Genomic DNA, 27887 nt, shown 5'->3' with positions numbered 1-27887 from the left:
TTGTCATAGATTAGATGACTATACTCTGATTAAAAAAGGAATACATATATAAGTATATAACTGAGTCAGTTTGCTATACACCAGAAACATTGTAAATCAACTTCAATTAAAAATATAAATTAAAAAAAAATCTTCTATTACCACCTCTATCACTGAATGGAGTGGAGGAGTGGGGGAGGGGAGGAAGACAGTAGAATAAGGCAGGAAATTCGTTAAATAATAGAGAAACCAATCATATCTCCCCTAATTTTCTGACTCTGTTCAATAAAAAAAGTGAAAAAGAAACAAACAAAACTGCATTATTATTTTTTAATGGTGACTCACCTACCTTTTGTTTTATTTTGTATAATTTTCCCTCACCTACTTGGCAAAACTAGAAAATGCAGGGAGGAATTTTAAATTATAACCTGTTTTTTTCTAACTTTCCTGAGATGTGAAGGGCACACGTCACTGTATAAATGTAAGGTATAAAATGTGATGATTAGATAATAGGTGTGTATTGCAGAATGGTCACCACCATGAAATTAAGAGGCACATTCATCGCCTCACATAGTTCCCCATCCTGTGTGTGTGTCGTGAGGACTTCCAAGTGCACCATGCAGCACCATTAACTGCCCGAATGTACCATCCTGTGCAGGATGGCCCAGTCACCACACGGCCCCTTAGATCCCAGAAGTTCTTATCTTATAACTGGAAATGTGTAGCCTGTGATCCATTTTCCCCTTTCCCCTTGCACCCTCTCCAAACCTCTGGCAATCACCAACTGACACTGTTTCTGTGACTTTGCTCTCTTTTTTTTTTTTTTTTTAAGATTCGAGATGTGAGTGAAATAATATTCTATTTTCCTAAAGTGTGTAAATTCACCCAAAATACTGTTTTTTATTTTTAAAAAATGGCAAAAAGAGAAGGGAGCATCAGAGGATGATATAGTTAGATAGCATTGCCGATTCAGTGGCCATGAACTTGATCAAACACTTGGAGACGGGGATAGAGGAGCCTGGGGTGGTACCGTCCATGGGGTCGCAAAGAGTTGGACACGACTTAGCGACTGAGCAACAGAAACAGCAAAGTGTAAGTGATTTGGGAAATTATTTTCACTTGTTTTGATGGTTTAGACTTTTAATGAACTCATTCCAGCTGGCGAGCTCCAGCGTTTGCTTGGCTTTTTTTGGAGGAGGAAGAAAACTGGTGGGCTGTCACTGTTTTTTCCCTTGGGTGTTGTCCAGTACTATGGTCATCGGCCAAATGTGGCTTTTGAGCACTTAAAATGTAGTCATTCTAACTTGAGGTGGGCTCTAAGTATAAAATATACACCAGATTTTTAAGATTTAGTCGAAAGAGACTGTAGAGTATCTCATTAATGCTTTTTATATTGCTCATTTGCATGTGGAAATGAAAATGTGTTAGATCTGTTGGGTTAAATAAATACATTATGAAAGTTGCCTTCACTGGTTTATTTTTATGTTTTTAACAGTGACCACTAGGAAATTGAAGATTACTTATGTTTCTTGTATCCCACCTCTCTTAGCTTTGTTGCATAGCATTCATTTATTTATTTTTTTTTTTTGCGTTTAGAGATTTTATTACATATTCTTTTTAAAATGTATTTATTTATTTTAAATGGAAGATAATTACTTTACAATACTGTGATGGTTTTGGCCATACATCAGTATGAGTCAGTCATAGGCATATACGGGCTTCCTTGGTGGCTCAGCTGGTAAAGAATCTGCCTGCTATGTGGGAGACCTGGGTTCGATCCCTGGGTTGGGAAGATCCCCTGGAGAAGGGAACGGCTACCCACTCTAGTATTCTGACCTGGAGAACTCCATGGACTGTATAGTCCATGGGGTCACAAAGAGTCAGACACAACTAAGCGACTTTGACAAGGCATACGTGTGTCCCCCCATCTGCAGCACAGGAGACACAGAGGTACAGGGCAGACTTTTGGATTCAGTGGGAGGAGGAGAGGTGGGGTGATTTGAGAGAATGGCACTGGAACATATACATTACCAGTGTTAGCTTTGCTACTTGGATATTTAAAGATTTGTTGAAATGTGTTTTCTTCCCTTTGATAAAGTAAAAGAAAAAAAATGAGGGTGTGAAAAAAATGGGAAAAATAGAGCTGGTGTGCAATTTCTCCATCAATGGGAACAGTGTGGTTTATAAAGAACCTTTATTTCAGAACAGGGAGATCAGAAAGGAAGGGGAAGATCACTGAAGGGAGAGTGGAGGCGTCTTCTGAGGCAGCTTGAGATTATTAAGAAGTCAAATTTAAGCCACCATAAAAAATGAAAACTGCTGCCCCAAACCTGCATTTAGGGGTTTTGCTATGCTGTTGTTCAGTCGCTCAGTCATGTCCGACTCTTTCGACCTCATGGACTACAGCACACCAGGCTCCCCCGTCCTTCGCTACTAGAGAAGAGAATGGCAGACCACCCTAGCATTCATGCCTCAAGAACCCCGTGAACGGTATGAGGAGGGGTTTTGATATAAAGACCTTCAACATCTGGCTCAGTGGTGGGATTCTCTCTGAGGAAAAGTTGTCATTCCTACAAGCATGGGCTTCCCAGGTAGCCCAGTGGTAAAGAATATACTTGCTAATGCAGAAGACATAATGAGACCCAGGTTTGATCCCTGGGTTGAAAAGATCCCCTGGAGGAGGGTAAGGCAACCTACCTCCTACCTCCAGTCTGGAAAATTCCATGGACAGAGGAGCCTGGGGGGCAATAGTCCATGGGGTTGCAAAAGAGTCAGGCACAACTGAGCATGCACACACACACACCCACACACACACACACAAAATACAGGGATGAACAAAATCCTTGTAAAACAGATTCCCTATGTTTGGAGATGTCATATTTTTTATGAACTAAAATTGCAAACTTATCCGATATGTAATATTCAGAATAATACATTTTCTCACCCCATTTTCTTAGAGGTAAAACAACCCTTCAAGCACTATTTTAATCTCTCTTTTTGTCTGTGTTTGATCTGCAGACTAAGATCAATAGCAACTATATATTTTGGTCTGTATGGGAAATGCAGTCCGTGAAATTTCAATTATATGAGTCCTATGTGGTTCAATTACACAGTTTGTAATTAGGTGTTTTAAGGTATGTTAAGAATGCAAGAAATAGTATATGGGGTATTTATAGTAGTAGTTAAAAAACAGAAAACAAAAATTTAAAATAGCTGCCGTAATAAATGCTCCCAGAGAGCATTTTCTTTTGTGAACAATATTTTACAGATTTCTATTTAAGTCCAAATGAATAAAGCGATATAATTTGGGACCTTTCTCATCCAAGGTTTGTGGTGGCTTCTGAAGTGGGTCATTTTCAAGGAGTCTTATTCCAGGTAGACTCAAAAAAGATTTGATTTTGGTGGAGGCAAAAACAAAACAAAAAAACCTAAGTAAAATAAAGTACCCCATTGTTGCGGATGATCAGGGATCGATTTTTAAAGCTACTCAGTCTCTCCCCGTCTCCTAAAATGTTTTTGGAATCTTGTGTTTTAGTTGTGCTGAAGGAAAAATAATTTTAGTTTATATGAAACACAAACAGAAAAGTTAAATTTCTGAGGAAGAATCGGTACCATGTTATAGTCAATCCAATAAATGCTGTATTTAAGCAGCTTGTGAAAACCCATTCATTACCTTCTCAGAATGACATTTACCTAAAAGACCGACTGTGGGTAATTTTTTGGTTATTCTTTAGGACCAATCCGCCACTGCTCTTCTCAGTGAGTGCAGCTAATCGAGAGAGTTTTAGGCTGGGTTTAGAATTCTTAGACAGGAAAATATCTAGTGTTTTCCTGGTAAATTTAAGTTTCATGAAACAGTAACAGTTTGTTGAATTAAGAACTCTTTCCCTGAGATCTGTTGGATGGATATTTTCACATAGTGAAAGGAAAGTTTGACGTAGTGAAAGAGTAGAGGACAGAGGAGCCTGGCGTGCTGCAGTCCATGGTGTCACCAATAGTCGGACATGACTGAATGACCTAACAATTTTCACACAACTGGATAATACTGATTGTGCCATCCCTTTGCTTTTCCAACTGTTTTTTGTCTTGTCTTTACCTGAAAATGATTATATTGCTTCAGGTCTATGCTTCATGGAAATTGTAGAAAATAACTTGATTTGTTGATCAAGTCATCACTGGATGGCTCTTGGTCTAGAGCTTAACAAATTTTTTTTTTTTTCCGGCTGTGCTGAGTCTTCTTGCGTGGGCTTTCTCCAGTGCTGCGATCGGGGACGCCTCTCCAGTTGTGCACAAGCTTCTCGTTGCGGTGGCTTCTCTTGTTGCAGAGCACGGGCTCCAGGGCACACAGGCGTCAGTGGCTGGGATTCCCGGGGATTCCCGGGCTCTAGAGCACATGCTCAGTAGTTGCGGTGCGTGGGCTTAGTTGCCCCGAGGCATTTGGGATCTTCCCTGATCAGAGATCAAATCCGCATCTCCCGCATTAGCAGGTGAATTCTTTCCCACTGAGCCACGAGGGAAGCCCTAGAGCTTACAATTTAAAGTTGCATTTTCCTCTTTCAAACTCTCGAGTCTGAGACTTGCTATAAGTCTATGTAGGCCAAGGTGCAAAACAAGGTTATAGTCAGAAATGTAAATATGATATAATTGCTGAGAAATAATTCCCATTTCTGTTTTCAGAAAACTCATAGTGAAACGCAGTGTACAGGGACCACTCACTTCACACTTTTGACTATGACAGGTTTGAACACATGATTAAAGTCACATTTTCATTCCTTTCACGAGAGCGTTAGAGCAGGGAATTCAGCTATGGGTGCAGATCCAGCTTCCAAAACCAGTTGTTGTTTACTTGCTAAGTCATGTCTGACTCTTTGAAAGCCCACGGACCTCAGCCTACCAGGCTCCTTTATTCATGGGATTTCCCAGGCAAGAATACTGGAGTGGGTTGCCATTTTCTCCTCCAGGGATCTTCCCGACCCAGGGATCAAACCTGTGTCTCCTGCATTGGCAGGCAGATTCTTTACTGCTGAGCCATCAAAGAAACTCTGTAAGCAGGAGCCCAGCTGAAACAATAGAAGGAGGCTCTGGGTTAGTAAAGTGAAAGTGTTAGTTACTAAGTCTTGTCTGACTCTTTGCAACGCTATGGACTGTAGCCCACCGGGCTCCTCTGTCCGTGGAATTCTCCAGGCAAGAATACTGGAGTGGGTTGTCATTCCCTACTCCAGGGGATCTTCCCTGACCCAGGGATTCAACCTGGGTCTCTCGCACATGCAGAGAGATTTTTTACCTTTTGAGCTATCAGGCAAACTCCAAATCAAACCAGATTCCACCATAAAGGGGGAATGTATTGGCTCATATAAATAAATTCTTGTAGGTCTGGCCTTGGTGTGATGGTAACAGGACTCCAGGTCACCTGGCCACCTGGACCTTCTTTCTCTTTCAGTTTTGTCTTTCTCCGTGTGATGACTACCTTCTCATCAAACAAAGGTCACAGATACATTGGGCTTTCTGTCTCTAAAACCTCGTCCCTATCAACAGAGATCTACCCTGCCAGCCCCAGGCAGAAGAAATTGTGAAGGAAGGACTGTGATTGGCCCAGGGATTTGGAGAACTGTGATTGTATCAGCCTGTGTCTCATGACCAGCTGACGGGATGGTCATGAGACACAGGCTGATACAATCACAGTTCTCCAAATCCCTGGGCCAATCACAGTCCTTCCTTCACAATTTCTTCTGCCTGGGGCTGCCATCTATGGGGTCGCACAGGGTCGGACACGACTGAAGCGACTTAGCAGCAGCAGCAGCAGCAGCAAGCAGTGAGAGTAAACTCACTGGGAGAGATGGCGGTCTCCACCTGTGTCGATTATACGTCATTAAGGGAAAGTCGATCCTTGATAATAAAACATATAAATAATACAGTGGGGGTGGGGCTGGTGGTGCCGAGTTGAAGCCTCAGTGATGAAGAGAAGGGCATTCTGGGGAGAGAGAGAAGGCCCCCAGGTGAAGCGACCACCTACACCTAAGAACTGAGTCTAGGGTTGTAAGAGAGGTACATGCCTACTTTTCCTTTTTCTTGAAGGGCAATTGATTTGCAATGCTGTGTTAGTTTCTGCTGTACAATGAAGTGACTCAGTTATACATATATGCATATTTCAGTTATATATATATATTTCTTTTCAGATTCTTTTCCATTATGGTTTACTACAGGATATTGAATATAGTTCCCTGTGCTATACAGTCAGACCTTGTTATTTATCCATTCTATATATGATAGTTTGCATCTGGTAATCCCAAACTCTTCGTATGATCATCTGTAGATCCATCCATGTTTCTGCAGATGGCATTAGTTCATTCTTTTTTGTGGCTGAGCAGTATTCCATTATATATATGGACAACAGCTTATTTATCCATTCCTCTGTTGATGGACACTTAGGTTGCTTCCATATCTAAGCTATTTAGTAGTCCAGCTTAATCATATACAATAGGACCTGGCTGTTTATCCATCCTATATATAAAAGCTTGCATCTGCTAATCCCAAACACCCACTCTGTTCTTTCCCCACCCCCAGCAGATGCCTAGTCTTGGCCTATGTTGTTCTGTAGACACTCGGGAGCCTTTGGAAACTGTAAGCAGGGAGGTGACTCACTCTGTTTTTGCTCTCTAGTGGATCCATGATTGGAGAGCTTCTAAACCCTTTTACACCATCCCTCAGGACTGATAATGTTTGAATAGTCCTCTGCGTAAAATCAAAGCTGTGGTTTTCCTAGTAGTCATGTATGGATGTGAGAGATGGAACATAAAGAAGGCTGAGCACCGAAGAAGAACTGATGTTTTCAAATTGTGGTGCTGGAAAAAACTCTTGAGAATCCCCTGGATTGCAAGGAGATCAAACCAATCAATCCTAAAGGAAATCAAACCTGAATATTCATTGGAAGGACTGATGCTGAAGCTGAAGCTCCAGTACATCGGCCACCTGATGTGAAGAGCCAACTCATTGGAAAAGACCCTGAAGCTGGGAAAGACTGAGGGCAGGAGGAGAAGGGGGCTGCAGAGGGTAAGATGGTTAGATAGCATCACTGACTCAATGGACATGAATTTGAGCAAACTCCAGGAGATAGTGACGGACAGGGGAGCCTGACGACTGAACAACAAGAACTGCGGTGGCAGCTGGAAGGCAGGGCTGCAGGCTTGCTGGATGCCTAGAGACGAGGAGTCTGTCCAGGCAGGAGCGTGGGAGTGTGTGTCCAGCAGCAGAGCGAAGGTGCCTGCATACTAGTCTAGGCAAGAGAAGGTGGGAATGTACACCCAGATGCAGATAATGAATATTGTGAGAAGGGAAGGGAAAACAGGTGGCAAAGCGTAATTAAATCCACAGCAGTCCTCACATCTCATTAGCCCTTGTTTTCACTCTACAATAGATCTTTAAATAACAGGATTCAAGTGTCAGCTCTTTTTCTCTTTGATTCTTCCTCATCTGAACCTTCTTCCTGGGCTCCCTTGGTTTCTTCAAACTTTGATGTATTTTGGAATCACCTGAGAAGGTTGCTATGGGCCCCACCAGAATCCCAGGGCCCCACCAGAGATTCTGAGTCTATAGGTCTCAGATGGAGGTCTTGGTATTTGCATTTTTCCAAGGACTACTCAGAATCATGTGGTCTACAAACTACACTTTTAGAAATACTTCTTGGCTACTACTGTGATGAGCAGGAAGACTTCCAGAAGGTGGCAGCCTCCCATGAGGGTCTCAGTGCTTCCAGGTTAAGTCCTGGGAACACTCTGCCTATTCACTGGTGCAGGGTTGTCACATAGCAGCTGATTCTCACACCTGTCTACAACCCTCTCCCAATGTCCACCAGGTGTTCTCCAGCTGGAAAACTTGAATTCCATCATCGTGATCTTGGTCCAGTCTTCCTGTCACTCATGCCTTCATCAGCAGTCCTCAACTAGAGTCCGTGGACACTGTGGGTCCCTTGATGCCTTGTATTTAATATCATACTTTTGACAATGAGCTGTGGCCTCTTATGTGTTTTTGCACAAAATCATGATTGCTTTGTGTGTGTTAAGTTGCTGCAATCGTCTCTGACTCTCTGCGAGCCTATGGACCGTGGCCTGCCAGGCTCCTCTGTCCGTGGGATTTTCTAGGCAAGAATACTGGAGCAGGTTGCCATTTCCTCCTCCAGGAGATCTTCTCGACCCAGGGACCAAACTTTAGGAGCCAGAAAATGAACTATAAATAATAGTTGAACACATCCAAAGGAGAAAAATACAAAAGATGTGGAAAATCCATGAAATGGACAAGACTTCATGAATAACCAAGCATCTATAGTTGCTGGAATTTATTTCATTTTGGAAATTTTAAGAAAGGTGGTTCAGTTTTTGTGGTTGGATATTTCTTTGCAAAACTTTTTTTTTTTTCCATTTTCTCATGTGTCAAACTCACTCTCTCTGGGTTGTCAGGTTTACTGGAAGAGGCGATCCGTTATATAGTAATCCGTGCCCTGGAATAATTAATTTACCTCACATGAGTGAGTACTTTATTCTGAGAACATGCAGTGTACCCTGAGTCACCGCAGACCTGGCTTTAATCAGTGCAGAGAAAGCTTGTTAATTGTCCTTCGTTTTTGTTAATGCTCGGCTCTGATTAGTGGAGCAGGCTTTTATGTTTGATGAAGACTTTATGGAGAATATGCAGCTGTTGTTTGGGCTGTCTTTTCCTGGAACTGAATCCATACATTTTAAGATCACACATAGGCATGGCATGGACACCAAAGACTTTTGCAACATCCTTTCTATCCGTTCAATTCTAATTCTAAATCGTTCAATTCTAAACAGGTCTCCCAATGTTGCAATTGAAATGAGAGAATTGATCACTCTTGAAAAACATAAAAGCGCTTGTATTCATAAAGTGAATGAACTGAGTCATGGCTACACAGTATGTAGGTAAACACAGACGAGGTGTGTACGTATTTTATCTTCACAACCAGAAGTCTGCCTTCTCCGCCCACTGTCTGTATGGATGCCTTTCTCTTTGGTTCTACAGTTGCCAGCTGCCTAGTGAAGGATTCTGGGTCTCCATTAAGCTAGACTGAGCCAGCAGCTTCCTGGTGGCTCAGATGAAAGAATCCACCTGCAAGGCAGAAGGTTTGGGTTGATCCCTGGGTTGGGGAGATCCCCTGGAGAAGGAAATGGCAATCCAGTCCAATATTCTTGCCTGGGAAATTCCATGGACAGAAGAGCCTGCCGGGCTACAGTCCGTGGGGCCATAAAGAGTTGGACACGCCTGCGTGGCTAACACTTTCACTTTCAGCCAGCAGCAGGTGAGCATACACGTGGTAGCACTGCGTGCAGGGAGCCACGGTGGAGGAAGAAGGCCAACCCCGGCTTGGAGAGCCTGCGTGCTGGTGGAAAGGAAGCAAACATTGTTTCATTGACCATCCAGGGTGGAGGCATGGAGTACAGTAAGGAAAAAAGTGTTGGCTGGAGTTTTCTAGTCAGAAAATAGTCCAATGACAGATTATCAAAATAGAAAGTCTGTTTTCTCCCTGATGATTGTTGAGACAGTATTAGCTGGCCTGAAATTTTTCTATACTGCATTGAGAGTGGGACAGTGATGAAGAAAAAAAATCTCAACTGCTGGTGAATCCAAAAACCACTAATTATTGTGCTTTAGCTTCTCCATCTCTAAATTGGTGATAATATGTTAAACCCTAATATGGGTTTAACAAAGCAGGGGGCACTGGTGAATTCTGTATGTACCTTCCCTCCACGTAGTCCCATGGAATAGAACCTAAGACCTGTTCAAAGGTGGACCTGTTTGGGGAGATTATATGGACCAAGTGCTGCAGTAGATTTTGAAAACCAACAACCATTGTGGGAAAGAAGGTGACTCTAGTCTTTAGGTCGTGCCCATCCAGATCTGTCCTGCATGTGTACTTATGATTTCTTTCTGAAATACAGATCTGTTGATGATACTCCACCATTCCCATGAATAAGGCATCCTTGGATCCATGTTGTCATTGGCTGAGAATACATTAACGAGGTGCCAGGCACGGTGATAAGCATTGATGACACTGTTTCCCCCACGAAGCTTCCAGTTGGGTTGTGGAGATAAACTTTAATTATATGGTTGAAGATATAATCTCGTATTTTCCCCTTCAGCCTATAGAATAGGCTCTTAAGCATCACATATTCAATATAAGAGTGTCATGTGTCGTTGTTGTTCAGTCACTAAGTCATGTCTGACTCTGCGACCCCATGGACTGCAGCACGCTAGGCTTCCCTGTTCTTCACCGTCTCCCAGAGTTGGCTCAAACTCATGTCCATTGAGTCAGTGATGCTATCAAAACATCTCATCCTCTGTTGCCGCCTTCTCCTTCTGCCTTCAATCTTGCCCAGCATCGGGGTCTTTACCGATGATTTGGCTTTCTGCATCAGGTGGCTAAAGAATTGGCGCTTCAGCTTCCGTATCAGTCCTTCCAATGAGTACTCAGGGTTGATTTCCTTTACGATTGATTGGTTTGATCTTGCTGTCCAAGGGACTCCAGCACCACAGTTCAAAAGCATCAATTCTTCTGTGCTCAGCCTTCTTTATGGTCCAACTCTCACATCTGTACATGAGTACTGGGAAAACCATAGCTTTGACTGTAGGGATCTTTGTCTCTGCTTTTTATTACACTGTCTAGGTATGTCATGTGTGTGCCTCCCTAATTAGAGGGAAGCTAGTGCTGCAATCCATGGGGTTGCAGAGAGTCAGATACGACTGAGCGACCAAACAACAACAACAACGCTCTTTTGTAGTTTTGTGTACATAGGGTGTTATTGAAGGGGAGGTGGTTTGACTGGCTTAGCACACCCTGTGGCAAAAAAAGATCCCTCTTTGCAGTGAAATACCTCCTGGCCTTTGTTTGAGAGGTCGTATGCATTGACCTGTACATGACAGACTAGAACGTGACCCTTGGAACACTCGTCCCCAGCCTGAACAGTGCGTCCACATCATGAAGATGTCCACGTTTCCCAAACAAGGGCGCCGTGGGCTCTGGGTCCCTGGAACCTACCGAGGCTGTTTCTCACCCTGGAGGATCGTATCTGTGCTGGTGGAGGCAGGGTAGAGTTACAGGGAGGTGTCTGGCAGACAGAAGCCTCACTCGGTGTCATGTTAAGGACACAAAGCAATGGAAAATGATCCTGTGAACATTCATGTAAAATTCATGTATTTCTTTTATTCCTACAGCAAAGCTGTAGTTTTCAATAATTTCTGCATAGAAATTTTTGTTAAATCGCTCCCTGAATGAACTAAAGATTACTTTTAGCCTGTGTGGTTTATATTTTTCCCAGTGAATGAATGTGAGGATGATCTCAGAGGGGAATAAATAACACGTTTACAAAAAAACTCTCTTTAACCTTTCAAAACTCACTCTTGAATGATAAAGAAAAAATCCAAATCCAAGTGGTACTGAGGGAAATAGGGTTAGTATGAGACAAGTAGGAGCTTCAATACTCCATTGTTATTTAGTCTCTAAGTCGTGTCCTACTCTTTGCAAGCCTATGGACCGTCGTCTGCCGTTCTCCTCTGTCTATGGGATTTCCCGGGCAGAATACTGGAGCGGGTTGCCATTCCCTTCTCCAGAGAATCTTTCCGACCTAGAGATGGAACTCCACATCTTCTTCATTGCCAGGTGTACTCTTTACCGCTGAGGCACTGGTGGGTTCTTCAATTCTGTAGATGATGGCTTATTATTAAAAATAAAACTGATTGGATACTTAGGTTGCTTTCACATCTTGGCTATTGTAAATAGTGCTGCAGTGAACACTCAGGTGTATCTTTTTGACATGTGGTTTTCTCTCGATATATGCCTGAGAGTGGGATTGCTGGATCATATGGCCACTCTATTGTTAGTTTTTTGAGGCACCTCCTTACTGTTGTCCATAGTGGCTGTGCCGATTTACTTCCCAGTGACAGGGTGGGAGTGTTCGTTTTTGTCCACACCCTCTCCAGCATTTATTGTTTGTAAATTTTTGGATGATATCCATTCTGATTGATGTGAGATGATAACTTGATTGTAGTTTAGATTTGCATTTCTCTAGTAAGTAGTAATGTTGAGCATCTTTTCATGTGCCTCTTGGCCATGTTTATGTTTTATTTACTCCAATAAAAAACTTTAAAAAATTCTGTACAACCAACAAGGATCTACTGTATAACACAGGGAACTCTGCACAATATTATGTAACAACCTAAATGGGAAGAGAATTTGAAAAAGAATAAATACACATATATGTATAACTGAATCACCTTGCTGTACACCTGAAATGCACACCACAATGTTCATTAACTATACTCCAGTACGGAATAGAAAGTTAAGACCACAGAGGTCAAGAGGAAGGAGCATAAAGAGCTCTGTGGGCCCAGAGTTTTGGAAATGTGGGGAAAACAAGCAAAACAGTTTCCTTCCTTTTGGAATTTTCAGAGCCTATGAATACATTTTGAATTTCCCAGAAGTGAATATAGTAGATAAGCATTGGGTTGGTCCAAAAGTTCTTTCAGATTTTTTCCATGAGATGTTAATGGAAAAACTTGAACAAAGTTTTGGGCTAACCCAATAGAAATGAGAACCAGAAGTAAGGCATCAGAGTCACAGTGAGTGAGTAGGTCCAGGAGATTCAGGATGAGGGACAGAAGATGACTGGTGAGCAGACAAATGGTGAGGGGCACTGTGCAGAGAGAAGTCCAGTGTGACCACAGTTTCAAATTTAGGATTTTAGGCAATAGTGCAGCATTTGGGGCTCTAGAGGAAAAAAGAAGATTAAACTGGCTTTATAGGAAGATAATGGGTTTTGAATTTTTTAGGAGCTTGTTTTATTTTTGATGCTGGCAGACTAGCTGATGTACTGATGTCCACATCCAGAGACTAGAAAGCTGGGCAGAGCCAAGTTGGAGCCTTGGATATTGATGAAGACTTCCAGGAACAGTAGGGTTTCCAAGGATGCAAATTATAGTCACTTATAAAAATCAATCAATGATGTAGTGGTGGGCAGAAGGGTAAAGCCAGCCTAGTCAGCTACCTGCTGACTCATATTCTGATTGGGACCATTATCCTGTTTAAACAGAAGCTAATCTTTTCTTGCAGAATCACGGCTTGTGCGATGACCATGAATAAGTACGTGGAAGAGAACGTGTCTCAGAAATCCTACACGACCATCAAGTATTTCATGAAAATGCTAAGCAGCGTCAGCGAGACCCTGATCTTCATCTTCATGGGCGTGTCCACAGTGGGGAAGAACCACGAGTGGAACTGGGCCTTTGTCTGCTTCACCCTGGCCTTCTGCCTGATCTGGAGGGCACTGGGTAATGAGCACGTGTCTCCTCCATGGGCCTAGGAATCTGGCATTGGAGGACTGGTCTCTCCTTCTTTCCCTCTGCTTTGTGGTTGCTCTTGTTACTTCCCTTCATCTTAGGTTCTTGTCTTTCTTATCTCCTTCCTCCAGCTCCTCCTCTTCCTCCTTGTTCTCCATGTCCTCCTCCTCCTCCTTTCCCTGCATCCTGACATATTTTTTTTTCTTCCTGGAGTATTTTTATGGCTTTTACTTTAAGTGGAATTAACCTCTCTTGGTGTCTCTGACTCCATGTTCTCACTCACTGTCTTGGAACAACACAGGGCCCAGAACCCAGTGATGTGAGCCAGGATGGTAGGAAAGGGCTTCTTCTGAAATACAGTAGATGCTCTGTGGATGAACTAATTTGGTTCAAAGAGCATGGTCATACGTCCAATTTGTTAGTAAGTTTGACAAAGTTAGCCTGGGTACCCAACTAACACAATTGGCTATATAGTACTCTCCTATAATAGGTTTATGATACTTTGCACACAAACAGTACTAATAAAATACACAAAAAATAAAGAATAGATTTTTAATCTTACTCTACCTTGAAAAGTACGGTAGTGATAATACAGCAGCTGGCATCCAGGGGCTCGCATCGAGTGAACAGGCACGAAGAGTTACTTCCTGGAGGAGGGAGAGGAGGTGAGAGATGGTAGAGCTGAAAGATCGTCAGCAACAGGAGACGAAGGGCGAGCTGCAACTTCACTCATGCCTGACATTCACTGCACGTGTTCTGGTTCCTTACTGTGTTCAATTCTATGTACCCTCTTGCAAAAATGATCCTGAAACTTCTAGGTGGTAGCTCTTTTTATCTCGTCATAGATGACATCCTGGGCTTAAAATGAAGATACTACACTAACTGTACTCTACAGAGTTGTTGTTGTTTAGTCGCTCAGTTGTGTCTGACTCTTTGCGACTGCATGGACTGTAGCCTGGCAGGCTTCTCTGTCCATGGGATTTCCCAGGCAAGAATACTGGAGTGGGTTGCCATTTCTTCCTTCAAGGGATCTTCCCAGTCAGGGATTGAAACCACATCTCCTGCATTAGCAGGCAGATTTTTTTTTTTAACCACTGAGCCACCTGGGAAGCCCAGTCTGTAGAGTGCTATACAGTAAAGTACAAAACCCCCGCCACTTGTAGAGAATGCACAAACTTGACAAGTCACAGTGTAAGCCGGACAAGTAAACTCGTTTATGTGGTTAGACATGGAACAGATGTTCACACCTTTGAAAGTTCGACACCTGAAAGTTCCTGTGTTGGGGACTTAACTGTACTTTGCCCTGAAACAGAAAACTCACCTTCCTGTTCCCGTGTCCTGGCCTGACGCATTCCGTTCCCCTCGGTTTTGTTTGCCTTCTCAGGGGTCTTCGTCCTGACTCAGGTCATTAACTGGTTCCGGACAATTCCCCTGACCTTCAAGGACCAGTTCATCATTGCCTACGGGGGGCTCCGGGGGGCCATCTGCTTCGCGCTGGTGTTTCTCCTTCCGTCCTCAGTGTTCCCCCGGAAGAAGTTGTTCATCACGGCAGCAATCGTGGTCATATTCTTCACTGTCTTCATCCTGGTGAGTAGAGCTCTGTCTCCCAGCAGAGTCCCTCCTTTTACCAGGAGGAAAAAGGGTCACTTGGAGGGTCACCTTGAACTTCTCTCATAGGATGCCATGTTGCTGAGGTGTCTTGAGGCTTTGGTGGGCTTCCCCGGTGGCTCAGTGGTAAAGAACTCACCTGCCAATGCAGAAGATATGGATTCAATCCTTGGACTGGGAACATCCCCTGGGGGAGAAAATGGCAACCCACTCCTTCAGTATTCTTGCCTGGAGAATCCCATGGACAGAGGAGCCTGGTGGGCTATGAAGAAGAAATGAAAATTGCTCAGTCCTGTCCAACTCTTTGTGACCCCATGAATAGTCCATGGAATTCTCCAGGCCTATAGTCTGTGGGAGTTGGACATAACTTAGTGACTGAACAACAGCAACAACTTGAGGCTTGGTCATTAGGACAGGAGAGAGACAGTATTTCATCAGGTCGCTGGATTGTGCAGCAGTCTCAGAGAGTCCAATTTGGTCACTTGGCCAGCACAGAAGAATTACTATTTAAGGAAACAGCTGTGTGAGCTGAGCTTCCTCTTGGAAACTTATTAACCGCCCTTGCTAATCCTTGGCATTTGTCTTCCTCTCTGACCTCGTAAAGGTGCGTGTTAATGCTAGCTGTGCTATGACCTTCCAGCAGCTCTGGGATGTAGGTTCACTGTAGAGCTGTGCATGGAACGGCGGGAGGGGTGAGTGCAAGTTTAACATGGGGAGGAGGTAGTAGTAGGAGGGCATGGGCCTGAGTCAGGATCCTGACTTTGCAAGTTTACCGACCTCTTTAGGTTAATCATCTGAGCGACTTTCACTTTGGGCTTCCCTGGTGGCTCATCTGGTAAAGAATCTGCCAACAATGCAGGAGACCTGGGTTCAATCCCTGGGTTGGGAAGATCCCCTGGAGAAGGGAATGGCTACCCACTCTAGTCTTCTGGCTGGAGAATTCTATGGACTATATAGAATATATAGTCCGTGGGGTCACAAAGAGTCGGACATGACTGAGCAACTTTCACTTTATGTTAATCATCCAGCTCTTAAGAGATTCTATTTTGTGGATATTCATTTAGAAAATTGGAGAGGGAAATGGCAAGCCACTCTAGTATTCTTGCCCAGAGAATCCCATGGACAGAGGAGTCTGGTAGGCTACAGTCCATGGGGTCACAAAGAGTCAGACACCACTGAGTGACTAACACACACACATTTAGAAAATATGCCCAGGGCTCCTGCTGTTTGCCAGACAGAGCTCTGGGCTTTTAGAATCCAAGAGTGAGCAAAATATCCAGAAATATCCCCAACCCTGTGGTGGTTCTATTCCAGTGAAAGTCAGTCTGGTAGTTGAGGCAATGAGAGTCTGTGAGAAGGTGAAAGATGCTGGACTGTAAGAAACAGTAGGGTCTTCCCTGGTGGTGGTGGCTCAGTGGTAAAGAGTCTGTTAACGAAGGAGACACAGGTTGGATCCCTGATCCAGGAAGAGCCCACGTGCCACAGAGCAGTGAAGCCCATGTGCCACAACTGTTAAGCCTGTGCTCCAGAGCCTGGGAGCCACAACTACTGAGGCCGCGTGCCACGACTGCTGAAGTCTGAATGCCCTGAAGCCTGTGCTCCACAACAAGAGATGACCCTGCATTGCGAAGCCCGTACACTGGAGCTAGAGAATAGCCCCCAGTCACCGCAACTAGAGAAGGCCCATGCAAGTAGCAAAGACCCAGTGCAGTAAAAAATAATAATAATTAAAAAAAAAAAGAAACAATGGGGCTCAGGCCAGGGGAGGGGGGAGCAGGGTTATAATTCTCGATTGAATAGTCATAGAAGGCAACAATGAAAAATGTGGTATTTGAATAAAGGTTTGCAGGAGGTAAAGGGATTAGCTAAGCTGAAGGACATTCCAGGCAAAGGGGGCTAAAGACAAAGATCTGAAGGCAGTGTGGTCATGGCCCACGTGGCTGGAGGGGAGTGCAGCGTGGGACACAGGAGGTGAGGGAGGGTCTGGGGTCCTGGGTCATGTGGGGTCAGGCGGGCCACTGTCAGGACATGGGCTCTTCTCCAGGTGAAATGGAAGCAGCATGGGAAGTTTGGTGCTGCTGTGGGTGTGCTTCACTTTGTAAGAGCATCCCACCGGCTGCTGTGGGGAGGGACAGTGAGGATGAGCCAGTATGGTGGGGAATGGGGTGGGGGGCAGTGCAGCCGGTCAGCAGACAAAGCAGGAGGATGGCGGCCAGGTGGCGAAAGGGCTGGGGTCCTGGTTCCACCTGACTTCTGAAGGTGGAACCTGCAGGACCCCCGATGGGTTCAGTGTGGGGTGTCGGGAAAAGGAGCCGTGAGGGACCGAACTATACGGACTGACTGGCCCCACATGAGAAAAGGCGGGCTGTGGGTGGCGCGGTGGGAGGGGTTGGGGGCTGTGAGACCTGTGGGTGGGGGTGATGAACAGGAGGGTGCGGTACTTGAGCCTGGAGTCCAGGAAGGAGCTGGGTCAGCAGCACAGGGCTGGGATCCACAGCTGGGAAGCTGGAAGTGATCACCAAGGGGGTGAAAATCCATTGAGGAAACCAAGAGAGGACCGGTAACTGGCTTTGGGGCAGCCCAACCTTAAGACCCTGGGAGGAGACGAGGCAGGTGAGGAGGCCAAGGAAGTGTGATAAGTGACACTCACCATAAGAACACAGGAGATGTTTTGTTTGATTTTTTAAAAAAATATTTTGTTTGCCAGGTAGTCACGGAATGCTTTCTAGGTGCCTGACTCAGATGTAAGCACCTTTGATGTTAGCTCTTTAAATCCCCATAACTGTTCTAAGGCACACACTCTGGGAGGAAGCACTGTCTTTGCTCCCATTTCATAGACAGGGAAGCTGAGGCACTGAAGCCCAGGTGAAGACCTTCCCCCAGGTTTACACAGCCAGGAAAGGGTGGCTCAGGGGGTGGTCTTAACTCTAAAAAAAGTGCCTGCGAGACTTCTCTGGTGGTTCAGTGGTTAAGACTCCTGGCTTCCAGTACAGGACATGTGGGTTCCATCCCTGGTCAGTGAGTTAAGATCCTACCTGCCTCATGGCCAAAAAAAAAAACCAAAGCATAAAACAGAAACAATATTGTAACGGATTCATAAAGACTTTAAAAATGGTCCATGTTAAAAAAAATCCTTAAAAATAAAGCAATGAAGTACCTGCTAGAGTGGCCAGTGCAGAGTGAGTGTGTTGTATGTCCTGCATTTCTTCTCCTTCTGGTTACCTCTCCATGCAGCGGTTCATCCTTCACTCACTCATACCTGCCAACACTGTGGACGGTAGTTTGTTCAGGCTAAGGAATCCTGGGGAGGACGGGAAGAGGAAACCTGGGGAGATCCTTCCCCGAGTGGAGAAATGGCCACTGTCCCCCAAGGTCCTTGTCACCAGCATCTTTGCCATGCAGAGCCTTCCAGTGACTTCTTCATTGTTGTGTTGGGCATGGGAAAGATTGAGGGCAGGAGCAGAAGGGGACGACAGAGGATGGGATGGTTGGATGGCATCACCGACTTGATGGACATGGGTTTGGGTGGACTCCGGGAGTTGGTGATGGACAGGGAGGCCTGGCGAGCTGCGGTTCGTGGGGTCGCAAAGAGTCGAACACAACTGAGCGACTGAACTGAACTGAAACTGAGACAGGGGCTATCCTGGGTGCACGATCTCATTTCATCCTCCAGACAAGCCCTGGTGAAGGAGACCAGCGGTTCCCCCAGCTGAGGAAGCTGAGGCTCAGAGAGGGAGAGCGAGCTGATCAGGGCACAGGTTGGTGAGTGATGGAAGCTGGGGGTGAGCCAGGGACCCTGTCTCCAGAGACAGGCTCAGAACCTTGGGGTTCTGCTGACCCCCGAGAGAAGACAGTCTTTACCAGGTTATGGTTAGGTATAGTTCAGTTGATTAACATACTAATTGAGTTCAGACATCTGGGTTTGGTTAGAGCTCCTGTCCTAAATGCAGGGAGACAGCATGGAGCCTCTGGGTGGAGAGAAGCAGAGACCCTGTCTCCATCTGCTCACACTGTGTTTACAGGAACCTTGGCACAAGCATCCAAGTAGCTGCTCTCAGAGTAGCGGGGAGATGATGCTGTGAAATGAATCCATTTTTTAAAAATTATTTTTAGTTGGAGGGTGACTGCTTTACAATATTGCATCGTTTTCTGCTATATATCAACATGAATCAGCCATCGGTATATGTATATCCCCTCCCTCTAGAGCCTCCCTCCCACCTCCCACCCCATCCCACCCCTCTAGGTTGTCACAGAGCTCTGGGTTTGAGCTCCCTGCATCATACAGCAAATTCCCACTGGCTATCTATTTAAATACGGTAATATATATTGCATCCATGCGTGTAATTTTTTGTTTTATATCAGTGTATAGTTGAGTAACAGTGTTGTGCTAGTTTCAGGTGTGCAGCAAAGTGATTCAGTTATACAGGTAACTCTTCTTTTCTAAATGATGCTTAATATTACATAACAGCCTAAGTAGGAAAAGAATTTGAAAAAGAAAGTGAATCCATTTTGCCTTGAGCGTTTTAGTGATGCAACAGCAGCTTAGGGCAGAGTGGTTGAGGGGGCAGGTCAGACCAAGGGTGTCACTCTCCTCCTCTTCCCAAGCCTGCTGCTCTGTCCTTAGGCCCCACCGGAAGCCCTGGCCAGGCTGAGTCAATCCTCTGGACTTCTCTCCACACTCTCAGAGCTCAAGGTGTCATGTCTGAGTCTCAAATACAAAAATAGAACCGTGTCAGTCTAGAGCAACTAGCAGCCGGGTTGTTTGGAGATGAATCCATCAGCTCTTATTATCTACACAAATATCCACAGTGTAATAACAGCCCCCTGCCCCAACACCATGGGTGAGGCTTTGTAAAATGAAATAAAAAAGGCTGAATAAAAAGATGTAACCCGAGAGAGGACACACAAAATGTAAGCTCAGAGTTTAGATACTATTGAATAGGTCGGACAGATGGAGAATTGCCCTTCTACAGTCAGAACAGACATCAATAGGAAAAAGAAGAATGTTACAATAAATTTATACTATTGACTCTTTGAATGTGTGTACATAGGTGGTTAATATAAGGTGTTATTACTCAGTCTTGGTATTTTGGATTTTTTCAAATTGGAGCTCAACCAAAAGATGCAAGTGAGGCTTTGATTCCTCATGTTAGAAGACTGAATGAACACCATGTATAGCAGTAGTTAACACTGATTAAGAAAGTTTTTAATGTGTCAAGTTAAAAAAGAGCAGTGTGTCTGTAAATAAGTTCATTGTGGGAGTGATAAATTGGGCGTTTAGAATTAACATATAAACACTACTATGTATATAAAAATGAGATAATCAATAAGGAACTACTCAACACAGGACCTCAGTACTCTGTAATAACCTATATGGAAAAAGAATCTGAAAAAGAATAGATACATGTAAATGTATAATGGGAACACTTTGCTGTATACCCAAAAATAGCACAACATTGTAAATCGACTGTGCTGTGCTGTGCTCAGCCGTATCTGACTCTTTGAGACTTCATGGACTGCCAGGCTCCTCTGTCCATGCGATTGTCCAGGCAAGAATACTGGAGTGGGTTGCCTTTCCCTTCTCCCGAGGATCTTCCTGACCCAGGGATTTAACCCAAATTGCAAGCAGACTCTTTACCATCTGACCCAGAACATTGAATGAGTAAACAATTCTGATTGCTCGTGTGAATACACTCAGTTTCATTTAAATGAGGTTGGTAATGACATAGACAATATAACCTGTCTCTCTGGTTTTCAAATGATCATCCAGATTGAGAAGAGCTGGAGCCCAGTAGTGTAAAGTGCAGGTTTTGGAGTAAAGCTGTTCTGGGTCGGTGTTCTAACAGCCTCCATGAGCCTCTGTTTGCTTTGCTGTAAGATCTGAATCATGGAACCTCCCTCCCAAGCAATATGGAGGAAATATGTATGTAAACACAATATCTGATGCCAGTGTTCAACCTGGGGATTTTCTCTGTCTTCATCATAACATTAAGTAAAATGATATTAAAAAAAAAAAAAAGGAAAACTCAACTCCTTTCAATGTATTTTAGAGCCCAATAATTATTATTCAGCTAGTCCTTACAATTATAGAGCAGATTGTCACAATTCTGCAAATTCATTCAGTTATTAACTAGAAGTCCATCAAGGAGTACGGTTGACAGGAATTGCAAGAATGGAGCCTCATTTTGCCTCCTTAGTAGACTGGTTTCATAACCAGCTGTTAAGTCATTGTCTGGAACTGTGAGGTACCTGGATTTGCAAGTTCACAGGCTCCTCCTTGAACACTTTTATGATTGTCACCCTACTTACCTCATCCTAAAATGGGGTAAGTAGGATTTATTTATTATTCTAAAATAAATACTGTATGCACAACTGTATTTATGAATCTCTGATCAAACTTGGAATGTGAGAAAGCCTTATACAGGACAGCATGATAATAATATTTTTTAATGAATGAAAACAGTTTCTTCAAGTTCTGAAAGTTTTCTGCTAAATCAGCAAAGAAATATAAAGCCATACCCACTCACCCCTGCCACAGCCGCCCCCCGCCTTTTTTTTTTATAAAATTTAATTCCAAAGAAACCAAAAGAAAATTCTTCCCAAAGAACAAACCCAAAGAATGTACCTTATTTAATCAGACAGCAGTTCCTTTTTCTTTCCCACTTTGCTGGGAGGAGAAGAGTGAGGGTTTGAGGGTGGGCAGAAAGCAGAGATGGCACGTGCGTGCATGCTAAGTCACTTCAGTCATGTCCAACTCTTTGTGACCCCATGGACTGTAGCCCGCCAGCCTCCTCTGTCCATGGGATTCTCCAGGCAAGAATACTGGAGTGGGCTGCTATTTCCTCCTCCGGGGGTCTCCCCACCCAGGGATCAAAATCCTGTCTCCTTTGTCTCCTGCTTTGGCAGGCGGTTTCTTTACCACTAGAGCCGTCTGGGAAGCCCAGGGGAAAAATAAACCTCACTGAGCTGATATGTTCCCTGGGGCCACTGCGTAACCATTCCTCTCTGCCAGGCCTGGCTCTAGGGTGTTGTGTTTATTGCAACAAAGCTGCGTGAAAGTATGAAAATTTAACTTATGCTTTGTAAATATGTCTTTCAGTGGTTTGTTGGAAAACGAAGGGATTTCTTTATTTGTTAACCCACATGGCTAGACATAAAATGAACATACGCAAATTCATCCCATTTGGTAATTAAAAAAGAAAACATAAACACCTACAGAAGACTAATGAAAAATAGAGAGACTGTATATAAAACTAGAATATGTGTGCTAAGTGCATGCTAAATTGATTCAGTTGTGTCCAATTCTTTGTGACCTTATGGACTGTAGCCTGCCAGGCTGCTGTAGCCCATCAGACCTGGGTTGGATCCCTGGGTTGGGAAGATCCCCTGGAGAAGGAAAAGGCTACCCACTCCAGTATACTGGCCTGGAGAATTCCATCAACAACAGTCCATGGGGTCGCAAAGAGTCAGACACGACTGAGTGACTTTCACTTTCACTTTGAACTGCAAGATCAAATCAGCCCATCCTAAAGGAAATCAACCTTGAATATTCACTGGAAGGGCTGATGCTGAAGCGTGAAGCTCTAATACTTTGGCCACCTGCTGTGAAGAACCAACTCATTGGAAAAGACCTTGATGCTGGGAAAGATTGAGGGCAAGAGGAAAAGGGGCCCACAGAGGATGAGATGGTTGGATGGCATCACCAACTCAATGGACATGAATTTGAGCAAACTTTGGGAGATAGTGAAGGACAGGGAGGCCTGGCGTGCTGCGATTCATGGGGTCGCAAAGAGTCACGACTGAGTGACTGAACTGAACTGAACTGAATGACAGGGAAGCACTCTAGGCTTGGTGTGCTGCAGTCCACGGAATCCAAATGCGATGGACACGACTTAGCGACTGAACAACAACAACAATCAGCTATACTCCAATATAAAATAAAAAATAAAGTTAGGGAGTGAGAAAAAAGACAGTGTCAATGTTCCATTGCATCTCATCAATACATTATTGTTATAAATGTAAGACACTGCCTTATTAACTGAATGGATACTGGTAGGTAAAAGCATATGAAACAGCACTTTGCATACTGAGAACACACTATATCATTTTATAAATAGCATGGACTTTGTTGATTTTTTTCCCCTAGAGCTATTATTAACCTCGAGGCTTCATGGAATCTGAAACTCATGAAATCACCCATCACTGCAAACCACGTGCTGATACCTATTTTCAATCACATAAGTTAAAAATGGCAGATTACGTGTTGATTGAAAAATGGTTGTTACCACCTATGTTATTTCAAAGGGCAGACGGAAATACAGGTAGAACGCAAGGTGTGCCTTATTCCAGGTTTGCTTAAAATCACTCATGCTTCAGAAAATTAAAGCTGAAAAATGCTTGAAGCTGGACTGATGGAACAAAATTAACGACCTCCTTTAAGATATCTGTGTCTCACAGTTTATATTATCAAATGAAAGTGTTAGTTGCAAAGTCATGTCCCACTCTGGGCAACCCTGTGGTCTGTAGCCCGCCAGGCTCCTCCATCCATGGGATTTCATAGGCAATAATACTGGAGTGGGTAACCATTCCCTTCTCCAGGGGATCTTCCTGACCCAGGGATCGAACCTGGGTCTCCAGCATTGCAGGCAGATTGTTTACTGTCAGAGCCACCAAGGAAAGACTTAAAGATGTGCAGAGAGATGAGACAGCAATCAAATTCGTGTCAGGGAGCATCCCCTAACATATTCACCCCTTCCCCAAGTCCAGTGACCCTGTGAATTCTTCATGCCCAGTGGTAGCAGCCATCTGCCAACCAGGCGAGTAACTTGGGGATCCTCCTTGACCCCACATTCTCACCCCGTCCTTACCCTGGCCTATTTTAGTATCCATATCACATAATTTTAAACATATTAGCTATTTTGGTAGCTGTAAGGTCACCACCATTCTATTTTGTCTAAATTTCTCTGGTTATATTTACTCTTCCAGGTTAATTTTGAACATTTCCTTGACTTCTAAATATTCAAGTTCTGTTTAAAATCATTTGGAACATGTAACTGGAATTGTATTGCGTATACATTGAGATAAAATTGTCATCATGATGGTGTTATATAGTGCTATCTAGGAATTGTGTCTTTTTAAAATTCATATCCTTTAATTACATTTATAGTTCTCTTTGTAAAGGTTTTGTGCATTTCATAAGTAGGATTATGTATTTCATGCATATGCAGAGAGAGTATATAATTATATATATATATATATATATTTAGTAGAATATTATGTATATAATGGGCTTCCCAGGTGGCTCAGTGGTAAAGAATCTACCAGCCAATGCAGGAGACACAGGTTTGATTCCTGGGTCAAGAATATCCCCAGGAGGAGAAAATGGCCACCCACTCCAGTATTCTTGCCTGGAGAATCCCCACGGGCAGAGGAGCCTGGCGGGCCATGGTCCATGGGGTCACAGATTCAGACACAAGTCAGCACAGCAGCACAAGATCTTGTAAGGTTCAGCTCCAGGGTTACCTTTCCACAGAGCCCCCCTTGACCTGCTCCCTGTGTATCCCTCTCTTTCTGCTTCTACTTTGTTAACTGTTTTGTGTGTATCCTTCTCCTCACAAGACTACAACGTCCTCAAGCTGAGGTTCTTAACTGTCCATCTCTGAGTCCCTGATTCCCAAGCCTCTGACATGGACACCGTAAAAGCTCAATTCAGATTGTTTAACAGATTAATGAATGAATAGTTGAAATGTTTTCTGTGAATAAGACAAGTAGACTATTCCTCTGAACTGGATGAGCCTTTATTATTTCTTAGGATTTTCCTTTTCTTAGAATTCCAGAGCATCACATTTTCAATTTTTTGCATCCTGTCCACATTTTTTTTGTAGTAGCAGCTTTTGGGACATGGCCCTCTGAAAATATGCCAGTTTTTAAAGAGGAAGGAAAAATGAACAAAATGTTACTTATGCTCCGTTAAGTCTTGGGGGCAGGGTATCTTTTGTTGGTTATCAAGTATTAGGAGGTTACAAGTTATTCTTGAATTTTATACGGTTTTCCTCCCCGCTTCTTTTGTGCAGGGAATAACTATCCGACCACTGGTGGAGTTCCTTGATGTTAAGAGGTCCAATAAGAAGCAGCAAGCTGTCAGTGAGGAAATCCATTGTCGGGTAGGTGTTAATGTAGCAGATCAATTTAAGTGGTCACAGGGAAAATTATGGGATTAAGTCAGACAGCTTGACACCATGGTCTCATTTCGTGAAGAAGAGGTAACTGGCAGAGGGTGATGGGGTGTGGGGGGTGGGCTGAGGAAGAGCTGAATTGAGGGTAGAATGAACATAGCCCCCCATGGAGGTTACACACCTGCAGGAATGCAGGGCCAAGGAATCCCCTTTTAGCCCTTACTTCAGCCTGAAATGTTTCTACTGGAAAATTGTGACCATATTTCATAGTTTCCAAAAGTACAAACTATTGTGTTATGAATTCTAATTATCGATATGACAAACATCTCATGAATTTGTTTGAAGATGAATTGTCTTATTTGTTTTCAGTTAAAACTCAAGCAAACCAAAACCAAAAAGTATCAGCATCTTTGAAGTTTAGGCGTGATAGAAGTAGTAGTAGTATTTCTATTAGAATTCTGTACATTTCTATAGTTATAATTTCTACACACAGAAATAATCACTATCATTTCTATAAGTAGGAATTAATAATTTCTGTAAATAGAAACAGAAATGACTGATTTCGGGTAAAAATTAATCAACCAGCTGGCTTTTTCTGTTTTAGTTTTTTGATCACGTGAAGACCGGGATTGAAGATGTTTGTGGTCATTGGGGTCACAACTTTTGGAGAGACAAGTAAGAAGGCTTTAAGTGGCTCTGGATTAGTCTGGGAGCAGGACATACTGACTTGTGTTATTTTTTCAAACTTTCAGATCTTTCCTATTGTGCCATAGTCTGTCCTTTAAGATAAAGTTTGGCTGTCATAGAGGCTTAGAACAATAGTAGCTTTAACAAGGTAGCAGCTTATCTCTCTCTTATGTAAGTATCAGGTAGGCAGTGTACGGTTAACAGGTGAATTATGCTCCACTGACTCCTCATGGTCCCAGGACCCTTCCTCCACCAAGAACCTCCATTTCCAAGGTTGCCTTTCAGGCCAAAAATGGCTGCTGCGACACTAGCTATTATGTGCACATTCCAGGAAGAAAGTCAACAAAGAGACAAAGAATATGTCCTAGCTTCTGCCTAATCAAAGTTATCAGAGGCCTCACTCAGTTCTTCCAGTTGAATCACATGGCCTGGCCTTGCATGACCAGGACTGATTACATGGGCATTTCTCACTGTGGGGGAGGCTGAGGAATGCAGTCTGTTTGGTTTAAAACTGGGGGTTCCATTACTGTCTGTTCTCCCACACATGTTGAGGGGCTTTGTCAAATGCAGAGCTCCAGAGCACCTGAGGAGATACATAGACTTGCAAAAATAGCAAATATTTTTAAAGTTACACTTCTCTGAAAATTTACGTGCATTTACATAGATGTGTGGGCTTCCCAGGTGGCACAGGAGTAAAGATCTGCGTGCCAATGGGTTTGATCCCGGGGTTGAGAAGATCCCCTGGAGGAAGAAATGGCAACCCACTCCAGTATTCTTGCCTGAAGAATTCCATGGACAAAGAAGCCTGGTGGGCTATAGTCCATGGGATCACAAAGAGTTGGACACGACTAAACATGCACACACACACATAAATGTGTATCTCTCTCTATGTATATATAATTTATGTGCTGGTTTAGTTGTGAAGTTGTGTCCGACTCTTGAGACCCCATGATTGTAGCCTGTCAGGCTGCTCTGTCCATGGATTTTCTAGGCAAGAATACTGGAGTGGGTTGCCCTTTCCTTCTCCAGGGGATCTTCCCAACCTAGGTATCAAACCTAGATCTCCTGCATTGCAGGCAGACTCTTTACTGTCTAAGCTAATATATAATTTATATGTACATATATATACACACACATATATGTGTTTATCAGTTCACTTCAGTTCAGTCACTCAGTCATGTCTGACTCTTTGCGACCCCATGAATTGCAGCACGCCAGGCCGCCCTGTCCATCACCATCTCCCGGAGTTCACTCAAACTCACGTCCATCGAGTCGGTGATACCATGCAGCCATCTCATCCTCTGTGGTCCCCTTCTCCTCCTGCCCCCAGTCCCTCCCCACATCAGAGTCTTTTCCAATGAGTCAACTCTTTCAATGAGGTGGCCAAAGTACTGGAGTTTCACCTTTAGCATCATTCCTTCCAAAGAAATCCCAGGGCTGATCTCCTTTAGGATGGACTCGTTGGATCTCCTTGCAGTCCAAGGGACTCTCAAGAGTCTTCTCCAACACCACAGTTCAAAAGCATCAATTCTTTGGCACTCAGCCTTCTTCACAGTCCAACTCACAGCCATACATGACCACAGGGAAAACCATATCCTTGACTAGACGGACCTTTGTTGGCAAAGTAATGTCTCTGCTTTTTAATATGTTATCTAGGTTGGTCATAACTTTCCTTCCAAGGAGTAAGCGTCTTTTAATTTCATGGCTACAGTCACCATCTGCAGTGATTTTGGAGCCCCCAAAAATAAAGTCTGACACTGTTTCCACTGTTTCCCCATCTATTTCCCATGAAGTGGTGGGACCAGATCTTAGTTTTCTGATTGTTGAGCTTTAAGCCAACTTTTTCACTCTCCTCTTTCACTTTCATCAAGAGGCTTTTTAGTTCCTCTTCACTTTCTGCCATAAGGGTGGTGTCATCTGCATATCTGAGGTTATTGATATTTCTCCTGGCAATCTTGATTCCAGCTTATGCTTCTTCCAGCCCAGCGTTTCTCATGATGTACTCTGCATAGAAGTTAAATAAGCAGGGTGACAATATACAGCCTTGACGTACTCCTTTTCCTATTTGGAACCAGTCTGTTGTTCCATGTC

The 27887-nt window shown here is 43.7% G+C and overlaps 1 protein-coding gene across 2 annotated transcripts in view; it reads left to right on the top strand.

The window, feature by feature from the left end:
* The window catches only part of SLC9A2 (solute carrier family 9 member A2), a 91224-nt gene that overhangs the window by 41905 nt on the left and 21432 nt on the right, over window positions 1-27887 (top strand). For both annotated transcript variants that reach the window (XM_086327902.1, XM_086327903.1), the window contains exons 4-7: window positions 13100-13317; window positions 14711-14913; window positions 25008-25097; window positions 25714-25784. In XM_086327902.1, coding sequence (XP_086184028.1) covers window positions 13100-13317; window positions 14711-14913; window positions 25008-25097; window positions 25714-25784 — 582 coding nt within the window. The remainder of the gene's footprint in view (window positions 1-13099; window positions 13318-14710; window positions 14914-25007; window positions 25098-25713; window positions 25785-27887) is intronic.

The sequence above is a fragment of the Bos grunniens genome, chromosome 11, assembly GCF_055505025.1.
Source record: "Bos grunniens cultivar Pamir isolate PY7600 chromosome 11, Bosgru_T2T1.0, whole genome shotgun sequence".
NCBI lineage: Eukaryota > Metazoa > Chordata > Mammalia > Artiodactyla > Bovidae > Bos > Bos grunniens.
Note: the sequence above shows the minus strand (reverse complement) of the source record. Positions and strands in the feature narration are given on the sequence as shown.